Genomic DNA, 22,288 nt, shown 5'->3' on the forward strand with positions numbered 1-22,288 from the left:
ACTGATAGCCACAAATCAGAGGAACACATTAGGTTTAATATATCCCTGAATATGGGGAAAATCAAGAACTGTTTGTATTCGCGGAGAAAACCATAGTTGTGCCAAAGAACATTAAGATACATGTTTTTTGTTGTTTGTTCATTTGAACCACCAGGCCAAGAGCTGGAAGAAATGTTGTTGTAAAGACCCTTTTCTTTATTAGTTAGAACTACTATACTAGGAGCTGGGAGTGACTTTTGTAAACCCTTTGGTAGGATTCAGAAAATCAGCTACAACTGAGTGAATCAAAGGGGAGAGACAACCTATCCTAAGTTAAACTTAGATTATCTTTATTTTTATAGTGGTAGGAATGATGTTAGAATAGCTTGGGTTTCACAGAGGACCAACTATTGAGTCAACATTCTGGCGAACACCCATTTGTTGTTTTTAGAGCAGCAAACTTATCATTAGCTTATAGAAGATTTACTTTAATTTCAAATAAATGTGGTGTTTAAGCGTGACTTCTTGTCAGTCTCCTATATGTGACTTCGCATAGTACCTGTTCTTTTGGAATGCGCTCTATCCCTCACTGCAAGTTGAGTGCCTGGATCTCTTCTTTTAGTAGCTTTAGATGTTCATGGGGTTCTGGTCTTGCACCCGGCGGGTGAATCTGCAGCCTTGAAAGAAGCATGATGGCGGTGGTGTTGTGCACCAATGAAGATGGCCGCCTAGAACAAGCGCTCTGTAAACTGACAAATCCGTTTTTTACAGAGAATCGCAGCTCCGTTCACTAACCGCAGCCCCATTCACCCGGGCCGAGGCCGAAGTGGAGAAAACGGGCAGACACCACCAGAACGGTTGAACGCCAAAACACATCCGCACATTGGTAGTCCGGCAGGCAGCAGGACACATGTCCCAACGTTCTCGGACGCATCATGCATACACTGTAGCCCAGGATAATACTCCCATGCACTGGTGTTTTAGGCACGGGCAAAGGGGGTGCACAGGACCCTGCGGATCCCAGCCGCAAGACAGACGATCAACACACTATTGGACATCAGAGGGATGGCGCTGGAAAACAACCGCAGCCCCAATCGCCCGTGGCGGAGCTGAAGCAGCTAAAGCAATCGGCCATCAAGGCTGATATCCGAAAAGTTAACACTAGGGTCACGGAGGCTGAAGACAGGGTGAGCACTCGGGGGCGATACATCGACAACACGTAGTTAAGCAATAGAGGAGATCAAGAAGAACATGAAGGCAGTACGGGACAAATATGATGATCTTGAATCCAGATTGCGGTGCAATAATATTAGGAAGGTGGGAATGGCGGAAAGAACCATGAATGTACCAATGGAGTCATTCCTGAAAGAAATCCTCTGGTTACTGTCCCAGAAGCAGTTTTCACAACAGTTCCTTGTGGAAAGGGCACACATCACTAGCCCCACCACCCAAATCAGGCGCTCCTCCACACACTATAATCGACTTCCTGCTCAACTACCTTGATAGGGACCAGATCCTTCGTCTGTCGCGTGAAAAGGCTTCCCTGTCCTATGACTTCAACCAAATCCATATCTCCCCAGATTTCTCCAACTGTGTCCAAGCGGCCAGATGCACATTTGACCAAGTAAAAAAAACACTAAGGGAAAAGAAGATACCGTACACAATGCTGTTCCCAGCACAACTTTGACTGCAACATGCAGGCAGAGCCCATTTCTTTGAAACACCTGAAGAGGCCATGTCCTACATCGTGCAAAATGTTCCAGAAGCCCTGAATAATGGATGATGGTCAAAGAGCCGGTACACGGGAAGCGCCACCCAAAGAAAAAACAGGAGAATCCTTGCAACAAAAGATATAGGGTGACACACCCACTCCACTACAACCAGAGGTTGCGGCTCTCACGAGTGGCATGTTCTAAAAGTGCCAGACATGGCCACACAAAGCCACTCCCTGTTGCAGACTGTTAAGTTGGTTAAAGGGGCTACACCGTCCAGTTGGAGGGATGGTGAGGGTGGGATGGGAGGGGGGGCACGGTAAGGGGGGGAGCGTGTAAATTGACAGCTGGACATGGAACGACGCACAAAGGATCTATAACTGGCATTTGTATTTATTTTATTTGTATAGCGCTCCAGGCCCAGGGGCAACCGGGCGCATCACTTAGTTACAACATAAGAAAAACAGACAGAACCATAATTACAAAGTTTACAAGTATAATACAGAATTTACAGGTATAATAATAGCAATGAGAGGACAAGCAGATTATATATATATACATGTACAAATTAAGCAGAGAACCCAGAGCTAAATGTCATGGGCGGCCAGCCAGGTTTTCGTAAGGTGTTTGAATCTCAGGAATGAGGGTTCTGCTCTAAGCTCATTAGGAAGCGTGTTCCCGAGTTTAGCTGCCAAGATAGGGAAGTTAATTCCACCTGATATTTGGAGATTGAAACGTGGAACCTCAAGGCAGTTTAAATGAGCCATTCTGTGGGGTCTAATGGAGTTGCGGAGGGCAAATCGGTTGGCCAGGTAGTAGGGAGCTTGGTTATGAAGGCATTTGTGGGTAAGAGCCAGGGTTTTCAGGGAGATACGGTGTGGGACTGAGAGCCAGCAAATATTGCGTCTGGTGTCGGATATGTTTTGGCGCCTGGGAATGTTGAGGGCAGCTCTAATCGCATTGTTTTGGACAATTTGTAACTTGTTTAGGTTGCAGCAATTGGTGCCTAGGTACAGTGCATTGCAGTAATCAATCTTGGATAATACAAGAGTCCTAACCAGGGTGACACAATTGGTTGTGGAGAGGAAAGGGTGACAGGCTGTAATAAGCTTGCAAGTATATGCCACTGCGGAAGAGACTGAGTTAGTTTGTCTGGTCAGGGATACGGTCGCGTCAATGTAGATCCCTAAGGTTTTTGTGTCCTTGGCGGTTGGGATAATATTCCCATCGATGATGAAGGACTTGAACGCAGGGTCGAGTTTGGTAAGTTTTTGTGGCGAACCAAGAATAAGGAGCTCAGTCTTTTCATCATTAAGACAGAGTCCGTGTTGTGCCATCCACGCCTGGATGACCTGGTAGATGACATTGATAGCGAGGGAGTCAGCAGTGTAGTCACCTGAGATAGGGATTAGTATCTGGGTGTCGTCAGCATAGTTGGTGTAAGCGACACCCAGATAGTCCAAGATATCGAAGAGGTTTGGTGAACACGTTATACAATGTGGGTGAAACACAAGATCCTTGTGGCACGCCACAGGAGACAGGTGCAGGTGGAGCGACTGCTAGTGGAGGGAACACGCGCATTGATCTTTTGTCTAAAAAGGAGCTAATCCAGGTTGTAGCTTTATCAGAGAAGTGTGCAGCTGATTTCAGTTGGTGGCAGAGAATTTCATGATTGACGAGATCAAAGGCTGCCGAGAGGTCCAAGAGGAGTAAAAGAGCAAGTTTGCCTTTGTCTTTTAGATCTTCAATCTGTGTTTTTAAATCTATGAGGGCAGTTTCAGTGCCGTGACGTGGCCGGAACCCAGATTGCCTAAGTCCCAAAAGTTTGTTAGATTCAAGGTAATCTTGAATTTGTAGATATGCTGCACGGTCGAGGATTTTTATTAGAAACGGGGCCGTGGTGATTGGCCTGTAGTTTGTGGGTATACTAGCGTCCAGGGTAGGGTTTTTCAATACAGGGATGACCCAAGCGTCCTTTGGATTGTCAGGTACAATCCCAGAGCTAAAGGAAGAGTTGATGAGCGTAGTAATGAATGGCGCTAGGTCATGAGCTGCTTCCTTGATTATAGGTGCCGGGCAGAGGTCGCCTTGGCAATTGGTCGGTTTAAGGCTGGTGATGATCTTTTCCACTTTGGAAATGGAGAGTGGAGAGAAGCTAAAAGGAGTCAGAGAGTCTGGGATGGGGTGGTTTAGGCTGGGGATAGGGTTGGGTTGTGGGTTGGATTGTAGGCTTGATTGTTTGTTATTGATTTTAATTTGGAGGGTGGTAATCTTGCCGAGTAGAGCCTCTTGGATTTTGGTACACCAAGTGCTATCTTTGATGCAAGTGTCTGGTGCAGTAACAGGGGTCTCAAGTTCTTTTAGGATTCTAAACAATTCTTTGGTGTTGGATTTGGCTTGTTCGATACGTTTATTGTAAGTGTCTTTTTTAGCCTGGAATATGGCTTGCTTGTAGTTAAGGGTGGCCAGCAGGAGGCACGATTTGTTGGCTGCGGACTGGTTGCTTTTCCAATGTGATTCCGCAATTAGTTTTTCTTTGCGCAGGGTTCTGAGCTGGGGTGTGAACCAAGAGTTCAGGTGGGCTCGAGGTTTGGGTTTTCTCAGTTTGGATGGGGCGATGATATCTAAGGCTTTTTGCATAGCGAGGTTAAAGGTGTCAACCAAAGCCGTGGAGTCAGAGCATGAGCGAACCTGGTCATTGAGAGCCGGGAGGAGGAGGGGGGGGGGGGGTCTGTCAAAAGTGATGTCACGTTTATTGCGGTTGGCAGTAGCCGGTGAAATGGTAGGAGAGAGGCTGGCAGGTTTGGACTGAATGTTAAACGTAATTAAGTTGTGGTCGGTCAATGCATACTGGTAGAGATGATATGGATAGGACAATTGTGGGAGGTTAGCCAGTCGAGAGTTCTGTCCTTAACGTGGGTAGGTTGGTTGATTAGCTGTATGAATCCTGCCTTCATAAGCATATTATCAATAGTCATGGCAGCAGTGTCATTGGGATCAGTGAGGCCCAGGTTAAAGTCCCCTAATATCGAGGCTTGGGATTTGGTTTTGGTGTTATGAGTGATGATGTTAGAGAGGTCCTCAGCGAAGGTGGATAGCGGCCCAGGTGGCCGGTAAAGTAGATGGAAGGTGATAGAGTGGTTAGGAGTGACGGCTAGTTTACCTGTCAGTGCTTCCATAGAAGAAAAGTGATGCACAGAGGAGAGGTGGAAGTTTAGAGCATTTTCATGGATGATGGCAATGCCACCACCTTTGGACTGGTTAGAGTTACGATCGTGTCTGATAATGTTGTAACCTGGAGAGATGGCAAGGGAGAGTAGTGGGCCAGAGGCTGCGTGAAGCCAAGTTTCGGTGATAGCCATAAAGTCGAGGGTGAGAATAAGGTCAGCCACTTCTAGAGTGTGAGCCATGAGTGATCTGACATTGATTAATGCACCCTTAATATTGCTAGTGTTGGGGAGGTTGGGGTGAGGTGATGATGGGTTTTTCAAGTGTGTGGATGCGGTGCAGGTCAGAGGCTGTTTAAGATGCACAGAGTGATGGGAGGCATGCGTGAGTCGTGAGCCAAGTCTGGCATTTCTCAGGGTGATGGAACATGGTATGTTTGGTCAAGGTCTGGAAGCAAAGTGTTGGAGCCATAAGGCTGGGTTGTTAAGGTAAGGGTTGGTGTGGTGGGCAATGGACGGCATTGTCATGGTGTTGTGAAGATTGGGGTAGTGGAGGGAGGCGGTGGTGTATTTGGGTACTGTCCCACTAGTGTGCCATGTGAGGTAGAGTAGGGTGGGCAGTATTCTTGCAAATAGAATAGTGAGGGTGGAGGGCATGTTGGCCTAATACAGTCGAAAGCAGATACCTACTAGATCTACAAAGAGGGTGGTTGAGGTAGAGGTGCTGTCGTAGGCAATTGCACACAATGTTAAACAACAATAACAATGACCACCGTAGATGTAGTGGCGTGCACAGAAATTAAGGCAGCAGTAACTGCGGTAGCAGTGTATTAGGGTACAGATACCTAGATTCGATTTTGGCAGAAGGAGCCAAAAAGGCAGTAGATTAAAATGCAGAAAGGAGCAAGTTCAAATGCATAATACAAACATACCTAGATTCGATTTTAGCAGAGGGAGCCAATAAGGCAGTAGATTAAAATGCAGAAAGGCACAAGTTCAAATGCATTAATTACGAACACATAAATGTGATTTGTCTATGAGGAGAGGGGATAGTAGAGATGTCCACCAGAATGTAGAGTACATAGGTCCGACTAAAGGTGGCGCACTGTTGCGAATGTTTTAAGCAACCTTAACGTCCAATGCAGTGACTGGGACACATAGCAGATGCTGGTGATAAAGGGAGCGTGATTCTATGGGGCACGCTGAAGAATCGGGAGGTAATCCTAATAAACACATATGGCCCGAGTTCTATCTACACATTATGTCACATATATCACCCCCAGAAGACGCCAGAATTCTATGGGGAGGTGACTTCAATACAATCTTAGATCTCTGAAAAGACAGCAATCCAAGGCCGCCACAGTGATGTTGGATGTGTGGAGGGAACTGACATGACTGTTGCTGAAGGATCCTGCAGGAGTGAAGCTGGCCCTCCAGACCCCCTAAGCCTGCCATCCCAACAATCCTGCTATAATAAAATTATTGGACAGGCAAACCCAAGGGGAATGGAGAAAATAATAAACTCAGGGACTTCTACTGCTTGAGTCTCTGCCTGTCTTCATTGGAAAATGCAGGTTCAGTAGTTGCCCTAAAAAGGAAGTACAATTTTATAGAATTTAAATATTTATTCTCACCATTTAACTGGACTCTCTCAAAGGGTAAGTAATTCTTTTATTTTAATTCTCATAACTGTTGCCTAAGCTTGATTGCTTTTAGGCTGCTTATGAAGAAGTTCTAGTGCTGAATGCTGACTTCATGAAAATGTAGTGTTCAACTTGTAACTGTTATTGCTGAAAAACATTCAAAATCAACTTCCTCCTCAACTCGCTCTCTCTCTCTTTTGCTTCTCACAGATTTCCTTAAAATGAGTTTTCCCAAAAATGAATACTGTATTTAAAAATTTGACTTAGTGCTTATTCTTTTTAATAGCTCTGTCCTTTAATAAATACCTTTCACATATCAGTTGAAGTCTCTAAACTTGTTAAAAATAGTCTTTATCCAAATCTGAAAAATGTGTCTCCTCAGGCAATGTGTTTATCAGTGTATCGATTCGACACTGAGCGCAACGAAGAAAATAATCGGAAGTCAAAAGATCCAAAATTGCCACAATGTCGTAAGGTCCTTTTTCTTAACTCGTGCGCTCAATAGATCCTTCGATCCGTGCGCCGCACGATCCGCTACGCAGCTAACTATAACTCAATTACATTATATCTAGAGTTAGTACAAGGTTAAAACACAGAGAATCTGATCCGCACGCCTTGTTAGTTATTCTTATAAAAAATAAACGTGCAAGCAAAAATAGAAATTCACTCTACTACCTACTGCTTGTTAACTGTACAGGTTTAGTTTCATTAACTCATACAAACTTATTCTTAAGTCCTTTTACATAACATTCACTGTTCCAGGTAAAATACTAATTAGATGAACGCAGTTCTTTCATTTAAAGGACGAAAACTTAGTAATCTCCAATATAAAAAACTGAAAGTAACTTGGCTTTATCTTAATTTAGTGGACTCTTCAGATCTGCAACTCGGTAGCCAGGTTCTCAGAATATCTCTTCTGCAGCAGACTTCAGACTTTTTTCTTGACTTCAATATATTACAATTGGACTAAAACTAACAATAATAATTATCTACACTTATATCTTTTGAAAACTTTAACTTTATTTAATGGAGCTAACTATTCTATGACCTACTCAGAGGATAACTTTAATGAAAGGCAGTTTAGAATAATACTGAGAGGGGCGTGGCTTGGAGCCGCCACGAGTGGCATGGCTTCGTAGGAACTCCCATGTGGTTCATCGCGCCATCATAACTCTGCCGCCACCAGCCCCCGTTACGAGGCGACAGCGGAATGCCTCACGCATGAAGTCACCCTGCGGCTGCCAGACGAGCTGTTCCCGGTCCGCAGCCGAATTACAAAGTTTTGGCGCTTTTTCCCCCCCGGGTCTCGCTTGAAGCTAAGGTGGTGGCCGCGGAGCACCAGCAGAGGGATAACTCCATAAGGGGGAGGGGCAGGCGCGCTACAGCAAACTGGATCGCCCGATATACTCAGCTCTCCACCCTGCACTGGCTTCTCCAGCGTCGCACCCTACTGTAGGCGACCACAGCTTAACCCACTTGATCGGCTCCAGACACCAAGGCGGCATAAGCGCAATGCCAGCGGAGATCGACGCTGCTGCTACCAGAGCCCATCTGGATCCCAACTTGGATGCCCGCTGATGCCGCACCTCCTTCTCCCCATATTACGCGGGGACTAGCTCACGCTCCGCTCCCCAAGACTCGGCTGACCTGGAGCGGGCCCCCCTGGGGGAGGAGCTGTGCGGGGGGGGTGCCGCCGCCCGGTGGCCTCGATTGGCGGCTTGCAGCTTCTCTTCCCCGGCGACTGCTCTGCAACCAGCGGCTCGGCCGCCCACCCGGATGCCAGCTGCGGGCGTAGGAGCCCACCACACCGCGCCAGCGGCATCTCCGGTGTGGTGGTATAGTAGCTGGGTCTCACGCACCTCTACGGCCCAGCAGGCCGCGGTGATGCGCCGGCGGCCCACTCTCCATTGGTCCTCAATATGCCTGGATCAACATACCGGACCTGAACGTCTGGGGCCGTACGAGAGCATGCAGAAACCCCCTGCCTTCTGAGGAGCACGCCAAACCAAATACCCGAAGATGAGGAGAAGGGAGTTTCAGGGGGATTTCCCTCTCGTGCGGACTCTCTCCTCACTACATCTGGGACCTCGCATTACTACAACACCATGGAACGCTGTGGGTTAGGCGTCCTGCCTGGGCCCCGGGTTCTCTCTCAAAGCTCTTCACCCCGGCGACCCGCCGCACTTCTATGTACCACTAGGATCCATCAGCTAATCCACCGAAGCTCGCCATATTTAGCAAAGGGCTACTGTTAACCCACTACAGCCCAACCCCGCCTCAATAGCAGAGCTCCCTGGGACGTGCCTGGCGGGGGCGAAAACACCCAAAGTGGAATCCTGAAACCCCCCCCCCCCCCCAGGGCTGAATATCTAATATTCCACATAGATAGCCTCGCCTCTGTGACCCAAAAGCACCAAAATGTCGAGAAGCAGCAAGGTGCCCAAACAGGCGGACATTGTCTCCCTATTATCTAATACTGCAAATGAAAAATCCAAGAAGGGGGACCCGCCGGAAGACGCCTCCAGCAACCCCATGTCTACAGCTTTGGTACCAGCCCACTGCCCCTCTCAGTCGGTCACCAAGGCTGACCTACAAGACCTACTCTCGGCCTTGACCAAGGAAATTCAAAAAAGCACAGAAGAGGTCACCAAAAAAAAAAATGTTTGGGGCAATCGGGTGGGTGAGGTCGAACGCCAAACAGCTGAGCTTGAATCTGAGGTCTGTGACCAGAGATTTGAAGACGAACAGGACAGAGACAGAATCACTGCCCTGGAGGCAAGATGCAACCTTCTGGAGGCAAAACAGGAGGACGTGGAAAACCGCTCTCGGAGGAATAACATTAGATTGCGAGGGATCCCATCCACGATTCCAGATGCAGAATTGAAAGACTAAGTCTCTGACTTGTTCAGATTCATCATCACACTCCCGGATACCGCACCTCTGGAATTGGACCGGGTGCACAAAGCATCCCCAAGGCGAGAATCTGCGTTCCCTCCGGACGTTCTGGCCAGAATTCATTTTTTCCGTATGAAGGAGGAAATCATGCGTGAGGCGAGGCAAATGCAACCGATCACCTTCCGGGGATCCACAATTTCGCTATATCAGGACTTGGCTGCCTCTACCCTTCAGAAGCGAAAAATTATGCGCCTGCTAACGGAATGGTTACAAGAAAAAAAATCCCATACCAATGGGGATTCCCGACCTCAGTGAAATTCAAATGGGAAGGGGCCCTGAAGCAAATTCACACTCCAAAGGAAGCAGATAAATTCATGGGCCTTAGAAGATCGGATGGAGAGTCGGGATCAGAAGAACCAATACGCCGCCCTCGGGACAAATCCCCCATAGGCGACTGGTCAAAAACAGGCAGAAGACGCAGGCCCCGGGGTCCCCTTAAGAAAATCAGCAATCCGGGGTGATCAGACAGCATGGTTTCAGTAGAGTCCTGACCCGCTAGGCTCGGGCTGGCCCCCCCTTTGCGGGTACCCTGTCTTCTGAGAAGGAGTATTTCATCGCTTACAATAATTCGGGATTCATGCATCAATGAAACCCTCAGAAACACTCGCTTCCAAGTACGCTAACAGTGCGGGAGCAATGTTTGAGCTCCAACATCGTTCAGTTCATCGGCCCAGTTGGCCAACGCTTTGCGCTTTAATGTCACCAGTTCCCCAGTGGCAGAAGGACAATAGTTCTACTACCAGTTCAAGTTGGGGGAGGGAGAGGGGGGACATAGGCTATCAGAGCACCCAATCCAAGGATGGATGCGCCGCACCCCATAGGGTCTGGCTTCATACTCAACTCAGCAGTACATCATGACAGCAGCTAGGCTTCCACCAGAACAACGCAGCAACAGATCTCTTACAGCAGTTTGTCGGCCCGTGGTGAGATTACGGACCAAAACATATCTAACGCGGCAGCAAATAGCAATTGCTGAGGCTAGTGAAATAGTAATACTCTCATGGAACGTCCAGGGCCTGAACTCGCCAAGAAAGCTTAAGTCAGTAGAGCACAGATTAGGACAATTATCAGGAGATATCGTTCTCCTCCAAGAAACTCATCTACTGCAGGAAGACGAAAGCAGGGTGAGATTCAGTAGGTATAAAAACAGGGCATACTTCGCTTCCTCCGGACAGAAAAAAAGAGGAGTGGCAATCCTACTGAGTGACAGGGTCCCACTGTCGAAAATCACTATAGAAAGAGATCCGGAGGGCCGATTCCTACTTCTAAAGGGCCTATTCGAAGAACTTCCCATCACCAAAGTCTCAATTTATGGCCCCAACACGTCACAAGCCAACTTCATCACAAACTTAATTCCGACCATTACAGCTTTTTGCGAAGGTCACCTAATCATGAGCGGAGATTTCAACTGCAAGCCAAATCCCCAAGTGGATAAAACCTTACCCCCCACGAACACAGACTTTGTACAAGCGCTTTCAATAGCCAAACTGCTCAGAGAAACTGAATCCGTAGATGTATGGAGACTAGGATTTAGGACTACAGGTGTTAGCAGTAAACCCACTTGGTAGCAGTCTGTACCACCCAGATTTACCTGGTAGCACCTGTAGTCCTAAATCTTTTGCAGTGTTTCTGCCTAACACTGGTGTACAGCGGTGGGATTTGTATTGAGTATACATTTTAGAGTGCTTTAGGATACCTTAGTGAAACTAACCACAAAGTTTAGCACTGAAAAAGTAATCTTTCTAACTTGTTAACTATGGAAAGTTTATAGTCAAGAGTCCCTTGCTACAAAAACTGCTGATTGTTTAAGAGTTCTCTGTAAGCATAAGAACCTCCCGACTAAAGGCAAGAAAATGGAATTGATAGAAAGGTTGTTAGCTAACCAAAGTCCGGATGATGGTTCAGAGGAACCTACCATGCCAGAAACTGTAGATAACAGTATAGAGATTGATGTTGAACCAAATGTTGATGATCTTGAGGAAGAGTCCGAAGAGGAGGGTGAGGCTGCTGTGACTGTCCCCCATAGGCCTCTGTCTGCTCTGCCAGCTGTACCTACTGGACCTTTGCCAGGTCCCACACTTAGTCCTCAATATCTTGAGCTGGAAAAAATGAAACTTGAACTAGAGTTCAAGAGACTGAATACTCAGGCTGAACAAAGACACCAGGAACTGAATCAAGAACTAAGGCTAAGGGAAATGGAGCTCAAGCATGAGCTAGAAATGAAGAAATTGTCTGTTGAAAATACTTCTCTCTCTGGCTCCTCTAGAAGTTCCAGTCCTAAAAGACCCCGGATGCCTAAAGAATTGGTTGGTATGTATGTGCCGAAGTTGGATGTGTTGGATTGGTTGTCTCTGTTTGAATATAATCATGGGCTCCAGAACATCACAGGAAATTACTTACTCACCTGGTTGTTCTCTAGGCTTCCCCCTGTTGCAACTGATGTGGTAATGGAGTTGGGGGAGGAGGATAGGAAAGAGTATGAATGTGTGAAACTAGCTCTGATAGCTAGATTTGGGAAGACCCCTTCCCAGTATCTTAAGAGGTTTAGAACCCTCAAAAAGCATGATGGTACCCCTTGGGCTACCTGGGTGAGTGAGTGTTTGAAAAACTTAGAGGGATGGATTAAGGGTTACAAGGTGAATACTTATGAAGGTATGAAAAATCTTTTTATGTTGGAGTCAATTTATGATGCCTGCTCTCCTGAGCTCAGACAGCACTTGGCTGATTCAAAGGAATTAGATTCCAGAAGACTAGCTAAGGCTGCTGACTTGTGGGTTGCCAACAGGGCCACTCACAAGGATTCAGGGGTCACTCTGAAAAAGGATGAGGGAAAGCAGCCACCTAAAGTGAATCCAGAGAATTATAATACCTCCCATACCAAAGAGGGCCACAAACAACAAAATAACCAGGGTAAGCCCCAGGGTAAACCGAATCAGGCTAGTGTACCTTCTGGTCAACAACCAGAAGGAGGTCAGAACAAGTCACCCTTTCAGAGAGCATTTGGACAATGCTATATCTGTAAGGCTACTGACCATATCAAAGGGGATCCCAGATGCAAGGGTTAACCTGCAGGGATCAGCACAGTCTCCTTAGCCTTCACTCCTGAGGATGAAGTACAGATGGCTAGTGCCCACTTTGAACTCTTTGCTGAAGAACCCTTGGGTCTTCAAGCAACTGTAAACTTAGAGCCTATGGGTCTGGTTAGTCCCCAGAATAGGGTTGTGTATAACTCCCTACCTGTTAACTCTAAGGTGTATTATGTGGACAGTGTTCTTGTCAATGGCCAGGATACTCCTGCCAGGAGAGACACTGGGGCCAGCAGAACAGTAGTGGATGAAAGCTTCTTTCAACCTGAGGATGTGGCAAGAGCACCCAAAGGTCCCACTAAGATGTCTGGTGGCCCTGTCCAAATGGTTCCTATTCTACCAGCCCTCATTCAGTGTAACAACATGACAGTGAGGATCCCTGTCAGTGTGCAGACTGAGGTGCCTGGGAAAATCCTGTTGGGGAATGACCTGAGAACTCTAGGAGTAGTGTCACATACCCCCAGGCCTCCCAGTATGGAGAACCAGAACCTAACCAAATTAGCTAGAGAGGCCACCTTAAGGGACCACTCTTAGCCTGTGGGAACCTCTACTGAGACCCCCACTACAAGCCCTGGTGTTAGTAAGTTGACCTCTAACCCAGGCACATTTCAGGCTAGTACATTAGGGAAATGGGAGCCCCAACCAAGCTCCATCATTGTTCCCCCAGTTACAGAGTCTGTGACCCCCCCCCCTGCTTCTGAGGAAGAGGAGGATAGACCTACTGGACCCTTACCTAGGCCTGAGAGAACTGGTAATTCTCAATGCTGGTGGAAAACCAGGAAAGAAAAGTCTAAGGCCAAAAACCTTCAGACTGTTGGACCTTCTACTGAAGACCCCAACTCAAATCCTAATATTAGGGGGGAAACTCCTAAAGTAGGTAAGGTTAGATCTAAGAGGAAGGGGAAGCAGGTACATTGCCTAACCCCAACCCCTCCAACCAAGAGGCCTAAGACCCAACCTGCTCCCACAAGAGGGGTGGTGAGGAACCTTGGAGGCCCCTCTAGATCTAAGGGAATCCTTTATAAGGACCCCTTGCAAAAGCCTTACACAGGTTCAGAAGTTGTAACCACTTCTGAGGGACTGGTCAACCAGATCCCCTATAACTTTAAAAAGACTGATGTTCCTCAAAGGGTTTGTAGGTCATATAGCTTACAAAGGAAAACCTTTGATCGGACCATAGAACATAGGTCAAGGTGTCACGATCAAAATGCTGATGGACTCTCTAGGATGTATGTCATCGACTAGAGGTATGAGGTTCATCCAGGAGCGGATTAAATCCTCCTGTCCCTTAGTCTGGGGAGGGGGCGAGTGTTAGGGAGAATTCTCTGTTTAGGCTGAATTTCCTAACCTACTTTGAGTGTTTCCTTGATTGTAGATGTGTTTAATGGGCTATGGGGTCTTTTACTCCATAGGGCTTCATGTGTTTTTGTGAAGTGTGTTACACAGCACCCTCAGTGCAGTAACACAGGGGTGTCATAGTGACTCCCCAGTATAGACTCCATACCCTGGGACTGACTACTGCCTCCCAGGGTCTGTAAAGTCACCATTGACTTTACTAGTCTTAAATTCTGAACAGAACCAGTACAAACCATCATATTGTGGACGTACTGGCTGGGGCAATTCGATTGCCCCGGGGTCTGTTAGTCGAGGGGGAACGTCTCCGTCCCCCCTGATCGAGTTTTGGCTGGTGGCAGTAGATACTACTTTTTATATTCAACCGCGAATATTTCTCTATGGGATTTTCCCATTGTTCGAGGCTACTATCTTTATTTATTTAATTACGATAGCCTCGAACATACCGCCTGTTTATTTAATTAATATTAAGTCTCCGGTTGATATTTTTTTGCCAAAACTCGGTTCTAAAATGGCGTTTGTGTTCTCTTCTGTGACTCCAACCCAAGTCGAGCCCTTTGTTCCACTTTTTGGCGGGCTTCTTTACAGAAGCCCTCCAAAGTGGTGCCACTCTGTCTGGGGTACTTAGGACGGGTGGAGGGGGATTTAGGCACCCTGGACTGAGTTGCCTAGGCAACTCAAGTTGCACTCCGTCCTGATTGGCGCAAGTGGTGAGCCGGCCGGCTCACCACTTAGCATGTTTGAGTGACAGCTAGGCTGAGTGAATGGGGGTTTTCTGCATAAAAGCAGGGCTTTGGGGACTGGAACTTCAGAAGTCGCCACAGGACCTAAGAATCCGACGAGGGAGAAGCTGAGCCGACCTGCCATGACGGCACCACCGGTGGAGCCCTGCTGGACCGTCTCACCACTTTTCCCGACAGAGGAGATCTCCCGCCGGAGAGTCTTCTTCCTTTGACTGGTGGGGATAACCAGTTTCACTGTCTTTTCGCCTTCCCGACGTATTTCGTGGCCGCCTTGCCTGTGCCAAGCACCCCGGCAACCGGGATACCACGTTTTACCACGACCGCGAATTAAAGGGTAATGCCTTTAACCGGAAAACTCTACGTCTGGTTTCTTCCCCGGCAATGCAACGACCTTCCTCCAAGTCGATATCTTCTCTTCCCCTGGACGACGACGAGACCGGCACCCGCTGCCAGGAACAACTGCCACCGCTGGAGGATCCTTCCCACTTAAGGTACCGTGTCCCGCCCAGCTTCCCTTGCCACCGACTGTACGGGGTAGATTTAGCCCCCGGCTTACAAACCTGGGTTAGCCTGGGACACCCTGGCTAAACTTTTCTGAGCCTCTCTAAACTCTTTTCGAACTCTCTGCAAGACTTTCAAAGCCTAGTGTAACTGTGTGATCTTGGGCGCATTTGTGCTCTGCTCTCTCTAAGAGTGGGCCCAGCCTATGGACTTTGGCTCACAAGTGACTTTTTGCTCTCCTGCCTTGCTAATAGTGTTCCTAAAGGTTAGAGTGGTGTATCTTCCCATATTCTGTCTTTTTCCCCCCCTTCTTCATGAACTTATTGGAGTGCCATCTATAGTTAAGCGCTCACCTCTGGAAATAAGTGGTGTTAACTAAGACTTATCTGATAAGGAATAAGGGTTGTATATATTATAATAGTAACTGTGTTTAGATTGTTTTACAATAAGAGTGCTGGAGTGTTTCAAACAGTGTGTTTTTAAATAAATAATGATATACTTTGATACCAAAGCTCTGGTCAGTGTTTGCTTGTATTATTGTATCTGAGTGCCTATTGTGTATACTTTGCATACTGCCTAACTCTTCTTGAGGGACGTCCGACTGCTCAGCCACAGCAGCTACCAGGTAAATCTGGGTGGTACAGACTGCTACCAAGTGGGTTTACTGCTAACACCTGTAGTCCTAAATCTTTTGCAGTGTTCCCGGAGGGAACTGCACAGGTCTCTGCCTAACAAGGGCTTGTGCAGAAACTGAAAAAACTCCGGAGCCGAGACAATATTCTGAAACTAAGAGGGAAAGATGGAACATTGCTCTACTCGGAATCAGAAAAAATGGAAGAGCTGCTGAACCACCATAAATCAATCATGTCCGGGAACTCCACGGCACTGGACAATTTGCCAGAATATCTGAGTACACTTCCCCCTCGAGACACATCCCAACTCGACTCCCTAGAATCACCCATCTCCACCGAAGAAATCATAGACGCAATTAAGTCTCTCAAACCCGCCACCCCGGGCCCTGACGGCCTATCTGCAAACTTCTATAAAAAGTTCGCTAGAATCCTAGCCCCCCAATTCTAATTGATCAAGACCAAACCGGGTTCATCCCGGGGAGGGGAACTCATGATAACATCAGAAGGACGATAAACATCATCGAAAGTGCCCACAAACTAAAGGTAGGAATGGCCGCTATATCACTGGATGCACACAAAGCCTTTGATCTGGTAGACTGGGGGTACATTCGGGCAGTCTTTGGGCACTTGGGCTTTGGTCCGAATTTCATCACTTGGGTAATGGCCAACTATCAATCCCCCACCACACAGCTGCGAGTCATTGGGGCCAGATCTAACAAGATCTACATAACTAGGGGCACTAGAGAGGGTTGCCCACTCTCACCCTTAATCTTTGCTCTGTCTATGGAGCCCTTTGCCGCAAGAATCAGACAAAACCATAGCATAAATGGGCTAACGGTGGGGGGCCACGAATATAAAATGGCGCTATACGCGGACAATGTCTTAATAACAGCAACTAACCTGACATCGTACCTGAAAGCTCTCTGGGAGGAGATCTCAGAATTCGGGGCCCTGTCAGGGTTCTCGGTAAACCTATCCCAAGTCCACAGCCTTGGCGGTTAATCTCTCTGCACAAGAAAAAGACCCTCTCAGCCCCCTAATGCCAATCCCATTGTCCACAGGCCCAATCGAATATCTCGGGGTACACATCCCCAAGGAACCATTACGTCTGTATTCGAGTAACTTCCCGCAACTGATCAGAGATCTCCATAATGATCTCAAAAGGTGGAAGCCCAGGAAATGTCCTGGTTTGGTAGGATCACTGCCATCAAAATGAACCTAATTCCCAGATGGCTGTACCACTCCACAGCACTCCCCATCCGCATACCGGGTCCGGCCCTAGTATCCTTGCAAAAACAAATCCAAAAATTCGTATGGGGGGGAGGGGAAACCTCGCATAGCCAAACGAATAATGTTGAGGGGCATACCACAGGGAGGTCTGGGAGAACCGGATCTAACAAGGTATACCCTAGCTGCGCAGCTATCTCACGCTTTCACTTGGGTCCAGGAGGCAGACAGACCGAAATGGATACAACTCGAGGAGGCTTGGTGACCGGTATCGCCCTCAGTCCTCCCACACCTACCAACAATAAAACCTCAGGCAAACAGTGGACTCCTACTGGCAACGACAACAACAGTCTGCTGCTGGAAAGAAGCGGCCCGTAAGTGGGGCACTCGCGGTCCCATGGGCCCCCTAACTCCCATCTGGAATAACCCTGATTTCTCCCAAGGCCTGTCTACGCACAGCTTTCAACCCTGGATGAGTGCGCCCATCTCATTTGAAAGGTGCAAAGTAAAATTCGGGGTGGGGGAACAGGAAAGGTTCCATTATGCCCAAATCCGCCATTGGCTGTCCCATAGAGCAATCGGGGAGAACTGCTCCAGAGAATTAACAGCACTGGAATGTTCCTTAACATCCCCTACCAACAAAGGCAGGATCGCAACCCTTTACCGACTCTAGACAGAGCAGACCCCTCTAAAAAAGAAAGGTATATGCTTGAATGGGAAAAGGATCTGGGAAAGGAGATTGCATTCGAGGTTTGGGGAAAGATCTGGGCCAGACTACATAAAAGCTCGCAATGCATCACAGACACAGAAGGGGGCTATAAGCTATGCTACGGGTACTATACGACACCAGCACAAATTAACAAGGCCAATCCATCCATACCCCGTACTTGTTGGCGAGGATGCCCAAACCCCGGCTCATTATTCCACATGACATGGTCATTCCTGAAAGCTGAAAAGTACTGGAAAGAGATACTCAAACACATCAAGGAAATCACAGGCCTTTCCATCCCATGGGATCCCGGAATCATTCTCCTGGGTGACACGGGTGGGGGGTACATTTCCAGTCTCAGGCCACATCCCCAGGCTATGTACACATCTACTCTTGGCAGCAAAAATAGCAATGGCCCGGGTATGGATAAATAAAGAAGGCCCTTCTGTGGCCCTCTGGTGGGCAAAATGTTGGGACATAGCCGTGGCTGAAAAAATCACGGCGATCCAAACGGACTTCCCATATAGAACCCTGAATATATGGGACCCGTTCATGGACTATGCTGCTAAATTCCCAGCCCTCACCAGGAGGCCCTCGCTAACCAGATGGCTCCAGGGCAGCCCGCTCTACTGAACCACAACCCCACACCATAGCGACCCATCATGCCACATCCCGTGTATCCCACTTGGCATCCGAGGACAGGATGGACCATGGACAGTAATGCTTCTTCCAGCGTTTTGAGGCCCCTCACTCCGGCTCCCCCGGCAAACTTTGCTGCTTTCACATACTATTGTACGCTTCACCATAGCTGCTGTTATGATTAATGTAATGCTCTTGAATATGCCAATAAAATGTTGTTATGAAAAAAAGAATAATACTGAATATTCTAAGTGACAACACAATGATGACTACACAAGTCTGAACCAATCACTGTTGAAAGGTAGTTCCACCATCTTGGCTTGGGAGGGCCAAGTCTTTCTGAATGAAGAACAGTTAAGGAAAACAAACTTTAACCCTTAAACTGCTACACTAAACCCAGACTCAACCTAGTACTTAAACCAACTTCCCCTTTTAGTTCTCCAGAATGAATGCCTGAAACGCCCACATTTCCTAAGACCCTTGAAAATGTGAAGAACATAATATGGGAACCTGACAGGAACTCCATCCGGCCCTGGAGGAATTCACATTCCATTCTTCCGTCCACTCCTCCAGCTCACGTATAGACTATTGGCTGGTACCCTGTGTGGGCAGTTGCTCCATCCTTCCATACACCTTATCTGATCATTCACTGGTTCTGGTCGAAATACAATTGACCGATGAGATGCTAGCGCTGTGAATATTGCGCATACCACCGGCCCTACTACGAGACGAAACGATCCTAGAACCCCTGAGAGAGAACACTATCGAGTTCTTTGCAAATAACGTGGGCACTACTGCCTCTAAGGCCACGGTTTGGGAAACCTTAAAAGGTCTGGACCCGGGGGCACCTCCGATCGAGAACAGTGGGCATGCTAAAAGCCATTAGGAATGACCTAAACCAATCTGAGATCACCCTTCGATCCCTGGAAAATACACATGCACACACGCCAGGCATTGATGCCCTTAAACCTCTGCAGGAACAGCTGGAGAAAATCAGAGAACTGGCTGAACGGGAAGTGAAATACATTGCACAGCCAACCAAAGCCAGACGTTACGGAGAGGGGAACAAAGCCGATAAGACACTGGCAAAACTAATTAAGGCTGAAAATGGAATCACACCAATCGCATCCATCATGGGGTCAGACGGGTCAGTCCGCACAGAGGCCGACAAGATCAACAAGGTCTCCCTGAACTTCTATTCTGATCTGTACAAGAACGTCGACCAGGTGTCGGAACAAGAACTTGAACAATATGTGTCCTCAATTCCCCTTACCAGATTACAACCAGACGAGAGGGCAGCACTCGAAACTCCCCTTACGCTGGAAGAAATCGCCCTTGTGATTAAGGACTTGATGGCTAGGAAAGCCCCAGACCCGGATGGCCTTCCAGTGGACTTTTACAAAATATATGCGAAAGCCATAGCGAAGGGGCACTCCCACAGATGAACAAATTGATACATCCCGATCAATTAGGATTTATACTTGCAGGATCCACGTCCCTGAACCTGTGAAGACTGTTCGCGATAATATCACAACTAGACCCCGAAGTTGCAGCCGTGGCGATATCGCTCGATGCTGAAAAAGCGCCTGGCTCGTTGCCGTGGAGATACCTGTATGCCGTACTTACCCATATGGAGTTTTCACCCTGCTTCCAAAGCTTTATTCGGCTATTATACAATGATCCCAAAGCTAAAATAAGGACTAACCATATTATGTCCCCCTCCTTCACTCTAAAGAGAAGTACACGACAGGGCTGCCCCATGTTCCCTTTAATATTCGCCCTCACTATAGAAAGTAGTGAGAGGGTCTATCATATCTGGCGTTGGTCAAATATAATCATCCTGGTCAATGTTGTCTTCGTCATCTACAACAACCTCCTCTGAATACATATCTTCCACAATTATATCCTCTTCCTCCTCTATAGGCTGGCCAACCTTTTCAGATATGATGTTTTTATTCATTTTTTCAAAACCATACAATTCTGAACAAGTGTGCACTTGAACACAATACCAAGTTAACTAACCCCTGAGTTCCCACGCCCTATTAAACCCGCCCCCCCAAACCCTGCTGCCACTGGCAGTATGCAATTCTCTTTTCCATTATATGATTTCCTAAGGATGTTGATGGATATAAAATAACCTGCTCCTTCAGCGCACATAGTCCATATCAACCGTGATATTTTGAGTTACAGCAACCATATTTCTTGTAAATTTTCCTTTCGACACCTCCAACATGTGCGTAAGCCTCTTCATATCATAAATGTTGCGTACCTTAATCGACCATTCCCCTTTTGTAGGTATTTGGGCCCTTTTACAGCATTGGGCCACAACCTCTCGCAGGTATTAGTAGGGAGTGTCATGTGTTTTATAACATATGCCTCGTCATCCACTTCCCTGATATGAAAAAGGATAAACATTGGCTACATAACCCCTGCGACACCATCTAACTCCTCTGAATGTGCTCACACCCCCACCACATGTGCCAATAATCAGTCTACCTGACACACTCCCACATGCAAACACTGATGACACTACTAATATCATCACTGGAAAGTAAAGGTTTTGAAAAATTCATGGCCTTTATTTCAAGACATTTCAAAACTAGACATTTAGTATATGCCAATAAAGGACAAACCTACTCTTTCAAGCCTTTCAAAATGTTAACTCAGGATACAGAAAAACGCCTTGTTTCCCATGCAAGCAGAAAGATCACATGTTTAGTACACTATTGCATTGTCTTCCTCTGTTACAATGCGTTGAAAGAGTATGGTGTGAACGTTTCATACAGACTACTTTCTGATATATGATTGATCCTGAAGGCCAAATTTACTACTTTTCAAATCTTTTCAGGTTGTTTCTAATGTAGTATAAATAGCTTGCAATTTAAGTATAGAAAATCGAATGCAATAACTGCAATGAAATGTATTTGGTTTGGAGATACTCGTCTATTACTAACTGACTCAGGATTTTTAAAATCGGATGACTAAAAAGTGACATTAATTTGATGTAAAATTGAGACATGAAAATACTTGTGCCTCCTATTTATGTTTGTGTGTAGTAGTATTTATTTAAAGATTGTATCTCTTTCTCTTTCACTTGTAATTTGTACTACTAGTGGTATCCTCAGTGTGTTCTAATTTCCAGTTATGTCACAGATGATGCCGTATGTGATGTCATCAGTGTCCTCATGGGCTGCACAATGAGCGTCTCGGGTTAAGGTGGAGTAGCATCCAACAGCTGCTGTATTTGAATTTCAGGGGTTCTTTTGCATGAAACTGCCACCTCGTTGTGGCACAATCTAAAGTTTTTCACCCAATTTTGCCATTTGGTAATATAAAAGGTACACAACCTACAAAAATGCACGTCCTTGGACAAACGCATCCAAATAAGGTCGCTATATTTTAGAACATTGGGTTTAAATGATTCTATTGGTTGTGATTTTCCATGCAAGATGCATAAAACTAGAGCAAGGAGAAAGACTAATTCAGAACACTAGAATTTTAGTTTTGTTTTACTTTTCATTAAGGAAATATTCTAGTATAGTATTTTGTTTAGCAAGACTGCATTGGTCAGTGATTGGCATACGAAAGAGATGATTGAAAGTTTGTTGATGAAAATCACATACTAAAATTCTGAAATACTTTAGTTGGAGCAATAGATATAGTTTTGTAAGCTATAATTATCTGGTCTCGTTTTGTTTTTTAGAAACAGTTCGACCCAAAACGCCACCTGTATCTGTGAAATCACAAGGGAAACCGCAAGAGGTGAGCAAAAATATCTTCAGTGCTTATTACACACATAATGAACAAGGAGTAGTAATTTTGAATTTGTTTCATAATATTAAATGATGATTTTAACCAACCAGCTAGTGTTGCACCACTCAACTTTATTTTAGCAATGCCTTTACTTCTGTGAGTGGTCTGCTTAAACTTGAATAGATTGGA

The 22,288-nt window shown here is 46.6% G+C and overlaps 1 protein-coding gene across 1 annotated transcript in view; it reads left to right on the forward strand.

Annotated features, from left to right (window-relative positions):
- The window catches only part of SYAP1 (synapse associated protein 1), a 1,300,668-nt gene that overhangs the window by 876,701 nt on the left and 401,679 nt on the right, over positions 1-22,288 (forward strand). The window contains exon 7 of the mRNA XM_069636804.1: positions 22,050-22,108. Coding sequence (XP_069492905.1) covers positions 22,050-22,108 — 59 coding nt within the window. The remainder of the gene's footprint in view (positions 1-22,049; positions 22,109-22,288) is intronic.

This window comes from Ambystoma mexicanum, chromosome 7p (genome assembly GCF_040938575.1).
Source record: "Ambystoma mexicanum isolate Mex_15411 chromosome 7p, UKY_AmexF1_1, whole genome shotgun sequence".
Classification (NCBI taxonomy): domain Eukaryota; kingdom Metazoa; phylum Chordata; class Amphibia; order Caudata; family Ambystomatidae; genus Ambystoma; species Ambystoma mexicanum.